Below are 8962 nucleotides of genomic sequence, written 5' to 3' on the forward strand. Positions count from 1 at the left end.
CCGTGTCAGACTACAGAACTGCAGACATGTAAAGGCCGGGGAGAGAGAGGGCCCTAAGCTCTGCATTTTTAACGAATTCCCAGGAGTTCTAGCAGAGGGAGAAACGGGAGAATACCAGAAGTAAACGGATGAGGTAGAGGTTACAGATAAGAATAAACTGATTGTATTTTTGAGACAAGGTTTTGAGTAGCCCAGGCTGGCCTTGAACTGTGTAGTTCAGGATATCTTTGAACTCCTCCCTGCCTCCTACCTCCCAGGTGCAGGCATTAAAGGCACTCACCACCACACCCAGCTAGGGCTGATTCTCGAGTCTACATTGAGAATGTGAATGGCTCACCTCCCAAGGGAAAGAGGGACAGCTGGTGAGACAAGGCCTGGGTGTGTGGCCCACTGACCCACACCTGCCAGGAATGAGCGCACCACCCCGTCTCCCCTAGGCCAGGGGAAGGTCTATGTTTAGTGGGTGGGATGTGGAGACCCTGTCCTTCTCCCTGCTATCTGAGGGGCTGAAAGTGGGAAGTGAAAGACCAAAGAGGAGAAAAGAATCCATTTACTCCCAAGTCTGAGAGGAAACCCAGCTAGTTTGGGGAGACATCTGGTGGACAAATCAGAAAAAGCACAGGAACAAAGGCCACTAAAATGTTTCATTCCAACTGGAGGGCTCTGAGAGTCCCAGCTCCAGCTGTCAGAGGCAGCATACAATGGAGTCAGTATCCAGCGGGCAGGCACTGTGGGCACACAGCTGCTCTCCAGGGTTCTATGGCGATGCAATCTGGGGGAGGAGGTTCCCATCTTTGAGGCCCTGAGAGTACAGGGATAAGCACCGAGGATCGATTCCAACAGGGACAGCTACCTTATGCCTAACTCTACAAAGCAGAGAGCAGAGAGGCTTAGTGCCCAGTGCATCACTTTGTCTCTGAATGCCGAAATGCTGGAGTTTCAGCAAGAAGCCTCTTGTTCTATGACAGGCTCAGGGGCCTGGCCTGTCTGACCTGCTCATTCCCACCTCAGCTTTTAGTCCGCCTCTCTGCCAGGACCCCTTTCCCAGAGGTTCACAAGGCCCCCTCCTGGTTCTCACATGCACTCTGCTCATACACCTTTTTAGACTGCTTAATGAAAACCAGTCTGTGAGCAGTCTAACATTCTTCACTTTGACTTATTCCTTTCACCAAAATGCTGGTTCTTTGGAAACAGATCTTGTCTTTTCAGTGATATATATAAATGAAAACCCAGCATACATACAGGCGGTCCTCAGTGGCTGCTGAGTGAAATTTCCTCACCCTGGAACCCAGCCCAGGACTATACGGAAGAGGAGCCCCAGCGGACGGCCAGGCGTCTGTGTTAGCCTGGTCCATCGGGCTCACTGGAGCAAGCAGCTAAGCACTGCTTTCACCTGGAGGACTTGGAGGACTCTGGCTGGTGGGGACTGGCATCCTGGCCTGAGCAAGTCTCAGAGTTCTGGTGCCCTGCACCTCTTTTGCCAGAAGAGGACTTTTTGGCCACTAGTCCATTGTCATCCTTGATCTTCTTGAGTCGGGCTTTGCTCTTCGGTGGGATGGAGAAGGTAAGGGAACTCTTGTTGAACTCAAGTGGGAAGACACCTACATCTCCATCAAAGCGGTTCTTGGACACCTGCAGGTACCGTTTTCCGGGCCCAGTCACCAGCTTCCTATCCTGAAGGATCAGAACGTTGTCTGCTTCTTGGCTTGCCTGGGGGGGGGGGGGGGGAGGAGAAAGAGGACTTATGAGTGGAAGGAAGGTTGAAGAGTCAGGGAGGAGTGGCAAAATGGGAAAAGGGGAGCTAAGAGCACTTGCTGCTCTTTCAGGGGACCCAGGTTCAATTCCCAGCACCTACATGGTAGCTCACAACCATCTGGAACTCCAGTCCCAGGAAATCCAATGCTTTCTTCTGCCCTCCGTGGGCACCAACATGCATGTAATGCAAAGATAAAAATGCAGGCAAAACACCCATATGCATTAAACAAATTTTTAAAAATTTTTAAATTTCTTTATTTTTATTTTATGTGCATTGGTATTCTGCTTGTATGTATGTGTTAGGATGCCTGATCCCCTAGAACTGGAGTTACAGACAGTTGTGAGCTGCCATGTGGGTGCTGGGAATTGAAGTTGGGTCCTCTAGAAGAGCAGTCAGTGCTCTTATCCACTGAGCCATCTCTCCAGCTCCTAAATAAATTAAATTTTTAAAAATGGGAAAAGGAATAAGTGCCCCTCATCACCAAGCTCTTTAAACAACTAACCATAATTAATGCTGGAGCCGCCAAATCTCCCAGCCATGTTACAAGCTTGCCACAGACTCAGACTTTGTGCTGCTCCTTCTGCTTGCCACGCCTCTCCCCCACAGTGGACCTTCCTACCCACCCAACGCCTCTCCCCCACAGTGGACCTTCCTACCCGCCCAACGCCTCTCCCCCACAGTGGACCTTCCTACCCACCCAACGCCTCTCCCCCACAGTGGACCTTCCTACCCACCCAACGCCTCTCCCCCACAGTGGACCTTCCTACCCGCCCAACGCCTCTCCCCCACAGTGGACCTTCCTACCCACCCAACGCCTCTCCCCCACAGTGGACCTTCCTACCCGCCCAACGCCTCTCCCCCACAGTGGACCTTCCTACCCACCCAACGCCTCTCCCCCACAGTGGACCTTCCTACCCACCCAACGCCTCTCCCCCACAGTGGACCTTCCTACCCACCCAACGCCTCTCCCCCACAGTGGACCATTCTACCCACCCAACGCCTCTCCCCCACAGTGGACCTTCCTACCCGCCCAACGCCTCTCCCCCACAGTGGACCATTCTACCCACCCAACGCCTCTCCCCCACAGTGGACCTTCCTACCCGCCCAACGCCTCTCCCCCACAGTGGACCTTCCTACCCACCCAATGCCTCTCCCCCACAGTGGACCTTCCTACCCACCCAACGCCTCTCCCCCACAGTGGACCTTCCTACCCACCCAACGCCTCTCCCCCACAGTGGACCTTCCTACCCACCCAACGCCTCTCCCCCACAGTGGACCTTCCTACCCACCCAGCTTGTTCTTACCATTCACGTGACACTTCACTAAGGACCACTTTTGATTTCCTAAAGTACCACCAATTTTGTTTTTAAACTTCTGCATTATTCTTGTTCCGTGTTTGTTCCAAACCAACATATTTTTGCTCCTCCACCTGAACTCCCCTTGCCTAGCTCAGGCCTGACACGTCACAGGAATTTAGTCCACCACTGGAGGCTTTGGGCTGGGGCTGGTCCTGTGGCCCAGAAGGCCTTCCCATTTATTTGATAGTCTGACACTTACTGTCTGGAAACCTCAGTGGAACTTCTGTTGGTACATCCACTGGGAAGTCCCCCACATGTCTCAGGATGACCCCTCCCCAAGCCCTCCTGCTGCCTGTCATAGCTCTCATCCCACTGAGCTACAATCGTGACCTCACTCTTTTCCCTACTGACAGGTGTGACTCTTAGATGGCAAAGAACCAACTAGATCCCTGTACTTACTCCTGGCTCATGTACTCCTCATGTCATGGCCCCAGAACCACGGCCTCCTGCCTTTTCGGGGCAGTCAGGAGGATCTGAGGCTGAATGAAGACTGCCTCTAGTTATGCCTGTCTCTCTAACTCTTCAAAGCTTGAGTGCCTTAAAGCCGACTCACTTTGGCTGAGCCAAATATGGATGCTGTCTGCAGTTCCTTGTCATCATCCTCCTTCCGTGGGTGAATAACCAGGGTCACGTGGCAGCTATTGTCTGTGGCGAACTTCCGAAAGGCTCCAACGATGTAGTCTTGAGCTGCAATCCTGCAGCAATGAAATTCGGTGATACACGAGGTTACTGGGTGGAACATGCACAAACTCTTGAGCCAGTCCCTGCACACGAACTATCCCAGCCCCGCTACCCTCTTCTACTTAAGGATCCACACTCAGGTCCCTGGCCAACTTCCCACTGCCACAACCTCTCAGAAGACAACAGCACTATGACTGTACTAGAGGCCAGCTTCATGAGAAGACAAGTGTGTGTGAGTTAGACAAGAAGAGCTCACCTGTCGGTGGAGAACTGCTCATGACCCATCATGAACTGCAGGTTGTCGATGACCACATGGCAAACGTCATAGACGTAGACAGCATGCTGCATTGTGTCTATTACAGACCTGGGAAGAGAAGCAGGGATTCAGTCAACTACAGATGGCCTCAGGACACTCCAGGAGAAGAGCTTGCATCCTGAAAATACTGATATCATCCGCTCTTCTGACTTCCCATTCTCTGGAAACCGCAAGCCTGTCTAAAGATCCCTGGAAGGCACTCTCACTGGAGCTGGAAAGAGCATAAAGAATATGATGTGTTGGGATCTCTCAAAAATGAAAATAAGGGCCAGTCATGGAGGTGCAAGCCTCTAATCCCAGCACTCTGAAGGCAGAAGCAGGTGTTGAGTATGAGGCCAGCCTGGTCTACATAGTGAGTTCCAGGACAGCCAGGGCTACCTAGAGAGACCCTGTCTCAAACAAACAAACAAACAAACAAACATTAAAAATATTTTTTTAAAGTAGCCGGTCTCTGGAGCTCTCACCTGATGCTCTGCTGTCCATGGAAAGTCATGAAATAGAGAGGCAGGTCCTCAAAGCGGTCTGCCCACTCTTCGTACTTGTCCAGCTGCTCCTCCAGACGTGTCACAGCAAACTGAGTCAGCATGACCCGGGCTAGTCTCACGTTACTGATCTCAAAGCTACCCCAAAGTGTGTTCACCCCCTGGGTACATAAATCCAGGGCATACTCACTGATGAATGTTGTCTTTCCACTGCCTGTTGGACCTATAGGGGGCATGGACACAGAGGAAAGTTAAGAGGAAGGTCTGGTCCTTGAACCAAGATTCTGGTAAAAGTTGGGAGGGGAAGCCTCCTTTTAACATGGCCATTAGGGGCTGGAGAGATGCAGCAGTACTTCAGAGCACTTGTTGCTCTTGCAGAAGACTAGATTTGACTCCTAGCACCCACATGATGGCTCACAACCATCTGTAAGTCCAGTTCCAAGGGATATGATGACTTCTGGCCTCTGGGGGCACCAGGCACACATGTTGTGTACATACACACATGAAGCAAAACATTCATACACATAATAAATAAATCTAAAAAAAAATAAATAAATTGAACATAGCCACTGGCCAAAACCACATACTTTTGTCACCTTATTGTATAACCTTTTACCCAAAACGGCTTTTTTTTTTCTTTTTTTAGTTTTTTGAGACAGTGTTTCTCTGTATAACATCTCTTGCTGTCCTGAACTCTCTTAGTAGATCAGGCTAGCCTTGAACTCAGAGATCCACCTGCCTCTGCCTCCCCAGTAGTGGGATTAAAGGCGTATACCACCACTGCCCGGCTGTAAAACAGTGATTTCTTTAAAAACATTATTTTATTATTTTATGGGTACAGATGTTTTATCTGCATGTATGCTGTGCACCATATGCATACGTGGTGTCCTCAGAGGTCAGAAGAGGGCATCAGATCCCCCTGGAACTGGAGCTACAGACAGTTGTGAGGCACTGTGTGGGTGCTGGGAAAAGCAGCCAGTGCTCTTAACCACTAAGCCAACTCTCCAGCTCCCAAAACAGTGATTCCCTAAAGAGTCACCTGTAAAGACTGTCAGCTCGCCCTTCCGATGCCCCTTCAGCAGACGATTGAGGTCTGGGAAGCGACTCCAGCGGACACCAGCTGCTTGCTCCACATTTGATAGCTCTCCTAGAACCTCCTCACGGAGCTGACGGAAAGACACAATAGACTTGTGCCAGGCAGGAAGGGCCGTCCGAAGAATACGAGGAAGACTTAAGCCTTGGTTTAAGGCCTCCAGGGGACGAGGCTGCTGGTTACCAGGCCTCACCAAAGAACATCGCTTGGGGTTGAGTTTTCGGGCAAACAGTTTGGCGGCCTCCCAGGACCGAAGGTCATCCCCTAACCAGAACACAATCCGACGAAACTGTTCGAGGTACGGGAGTAAAGCTGGGGGTAAGCAGACCGTTCCTCGGGGCAGGGAAAGGGTGGGCAGCCCTATGGACTGGCTCAAAGCCAAGCTGTCCAGCTCACGACTTGTCAGGACCACCTCAGCATCTCGACGGCTGATCAGTGGTAATCCAAACAGGTTGTGGTAGGCACCAGGTCGGGGGATGGTGGTCTCCACGTACTGCACTCCATTCCCCTGGTCTTCAGCGCCTAGTAGCTTCAGGCCACGTATTCCTGTGCTCCCAGGGGTGAACCAAGGGAACACCAAACTTCGAGTAGATCGAAGATATCGGACACTGAACCTCCTGAGTGTATCATCTGTCACCTTGGTAAGGCCAAACATCACTCGAGCCAGCCTGGCTTCCTCAGGGTCAGGCAGCTCCCAGAGAGGTATAGATCGGTTCCAGATTCTCAGGACCTCCTCCCTGTCCTCGGCTTCCGGGCCCACAGTAAGCAGGACTCCCTCTTTGGTCCCATCCCCTCGTCCCTCCACACTGGCCTGGAAGTCTTCCCAGCTCCCTTCTGCTAGGCTAGTCATGCAGAGGAAGTGTCCTGTGGTCTTGTCAATGAAGAGGCAGAAGGAAGCGGTAGAATCCTTCTGATTTTTGATGTCTGAGGACTCAACAAAGGGGCTTGGTGCTCGAAGACAGCTGTGGCCATCCTGGAACGGGATCCCATGCGCCCTTAAGTACTGGCGGATTTCAGTTGTAGTCACAGGCGACACTGGCACCTCTAAGGCTGGGAGAGCTTCCTTCCTGTACCTTCTGCGAGGAGGGCCTGGAGCCAAGCTTCGGGGCAAGCCCCTCCGACCCACCCACACCCCTCGCAGTGGCAGCAAGGTCCGGAGGGGATACGCACATCGGAGTAGGAGCCACATTCCTAATGGAGTGGTGGGATGCCTCCTCCAAAACTTCTGGTATCTGGTTTGGTGCCCTTCACTAGGCCAGACCGTAGGAACCTTCCAGGGGGCACTCACTAGAGTTGGCTTCTCTCTCTTCTCAAATGTCTCCCTTACGAAACCCTTCCTTACTCCCTTGGCTTGCTACTCTACATCTCTGCACATCCGCACGACCCTTTCACGTCTCCGCCCCTCTCTAGGGCCTTTTCAGCTTCTCTCCACCAGCTCACTTCTTGGACCTCTCCGGTCCCTCAATCTAAACGGCTTCTCTCGATCATCTCCTCACCCCTACCTCCCCTCCACGGCCTCTCCTCGCCACCCTCATCTCTACAGCCCTGCGCATCCTGGCTGAACCTCAACGCCGGGCGTTCCCCTCCGCTCCTAGCACTCACTGGGCCCCTGCCCACAGCCAGAGGTCACGAGCTGAGGCCCAGTCCTCTCCCTGCCTCCCGGGTTCTACCCTCCGCTCCGGGAACTCCACGCTCCCGCCCCAGACTCGCGTCACTACCCCCTTTTCCACCCTCCTGTCCGCAACGTGGGTCACCCGCACGCGCCACGCGCTGTGACCTCGGAAGCAAAACTCCCCCGGGAGCCCATGAGCCCGGAACCGGAAGTCGCTGGTTAGTCCCGCCCTCCCTCTCCCGGTCCGGGCTGCCAAGCGGTAGCCATGACTGCGCGCGGGACTCCGAGCCGCTTCCTGACGAGCGTCCTCCATAACGGGCTGGGTCGCTACGTGCAGCAGCTGCAGCGCCTGAGCCTCAGCCTCAGCCGGGATGCTCCCTCGTCCCGCGGCGCCAGGTGAGGGCCGCGGAAGCGGGAGGACCGGGGTGGGGTGGAGGGCGGGCACCGACGGGACTGGGTCCGGGTCACCGTACTCACCTTCGCTGGGCCTGGCAGGGAGTTCGTGGAACGCGAAGTGACCGACTTCGCCCGACGCAACCCAGGGGTCGTAATATACGTGAACCCGCGGCCGTGTGCGGTGCCCAGAATAGTGGCCGAATACCGTGAGTGGGGCCGCGCTGGGGCGGGAGGGCGGGGTCCCGGCTTGCCCGCTGCGTTCTTCTTGTGGAACTTCCGACCGGGCCGTTTGCACTCATTCCCACGTCCCTCTGCCAGTTAACGGGACCGTGCGCGAGGAAAAGGTCAACAGCAAGTCGGTGGAGGAGATCACATCTCTGGTGCAGAAGCTGGCAAACCAGTCCGGCTTGGATGTGATCCGCATCCGCAAGCCCTTCCACACGGACAACCCTAGCATCCAGGGCCAGTGGCACCCCTTCACCAATAAACGGACGGCCCTCCACGGGCTGCGGCCCAGAGAACTTCATGATCCTGCTCCAGATTCGGTACAAGCACAGTAAAGAACCAGGCTTTGGACAGTGAAAGTGATGAAATTGCTTCCTCTTTCGGGTTTCAAGCTCAGGCCAATAAATGGCGACTACCAGCGGGGGCGTGGCCCGGGATAAAGAAGAGCTGACTGTTACCTAGCTAGGTACAGTGACCTTGTGAATACCCTAATTCTGATTCTGCTGGCGTCCTTGCAAGTTGAGATGTGAAAAGGCTTCCAAGTGTTGTACAGGGTCCTTGTTTTGTGGAATCAAAATAATAATGATTTCAAAACGCAGTGAAGGGTCTCAAGGCTGGCTTCTGAAGAGCCCGTGGTGTCCTGTTGTTCTTGCTGTGGCCTGGCGTTGGGCGAGGCACCTTCCATCTGTGTTTGTGTGCAGATTGGAAACTGAAGTCATTATTAAACTTACCTAAGACCACATTTGGAGATTTATATTTATCGTGTGTATAGGTGTTTTGCCTGCTTGTATGTCTGTGCGCCATATGCATGCAGTGCCCCCTGGAGGCCAGAAGACGGTGGACGGTCCCCTGGAACTGGAGTTACAGACAGTTGTGGGCCACCTTGTAGGTTCTGGGAATTGAACCTGGGTCTTCTGAAACAGCAGCCAGTGCTCTTAACCACCTAAGTCATCTCTCCAACCCCTCAAGGTCATGCTTCAAAATGTGCTTTTTTTCAAGACAGGGTCTCACTATGTGGCTTTGGCTGTCCTGAAACTCTACAC

General features: G+C 53.4%; 2 protein-coding genes across 4 annotated transcripts; one reads left to right on the forward strand and one right to left on the reverse strand.

Moving 5' to 3' along the window:
- Positions 1 to 625: 625 nt before the first annotated feature.
- Positions 626 to 7954, reverse strand: Twnk (twinkle mtDNA helicase). Of its 3 annotated transcripts, XM_059257437.1 has the most exons (6): positions 7776 to 7954; positions 5633 to 5759; positions 4576 to 4816; positions 4052 to 4159; positions 3668 to 3809; positions 626 to 1710 (listed from the first exon to the last, which is right to left on the reverse strand). In XM_059257437.1, exons 3-6 carry the CDS (start codon positions 4695 to 4697, stop codon positions 1390 to 1392), a joined length of 693 nt encoding a protein of 230 aa, XP_059113420.1. In that variant the 5' UTR covers positions 4698 to 4816; positions 5633 to 5759; positions 7776 to 7954; the 3' UTR covers positions 626 to 1389. The 3 variants fall into 3 exon arrangements, with proteins under 3 accessions (XP_059113420.1, XP_059113427.1, XP_059113415.1); XM_059257444.1 differs by lacking the exon at positions 5633 to 5759 and having other exon boundaries at positions 7776 to 7953; XM_059257432.1 differs by lacking the exon at positions 7776 to 7954 and having other exon boundaries at positions 5633 to 7485.
- Mrpl43 (mitochondrial ribosomal protein L43) lies at positions 7510 to 8661 on the forward strand. Its single transcript, XM_059257457.1, has 3 exons — positions 7510 to 7694; positions 7794 to 7900; positions 8013 to 8661. The coding sequence occupies exons 1-3, from the start codon at positions 7564 to 7566 to the stop codon at positions 8252 to 8254; spliced, it is 480 nt and encodes a 159-aa protein (XP_059113440.1). The 5' UTR covers positions 7510 to 7563; the 3' UTR covers positions 8255 to 8661.
- The last annotated feature ends 301 nt before the right edge of the window (positions 8662 to 8962 follow it).

The sequence above is a fragment of the Peromyscus eremicus genome, chromosome 1 (assembly GCF_949786415.1).
Source record: "Peromyscus eremicus chromosome 1, PerEre_H2_v1, whole genome shotgun sequence".
Lineage (NCBI taxonomy): Eukaryota > Metazoa > Chordata > Mammalia > Rodentia > Cricetidae > Peromyscus > Peromyscus eremicus.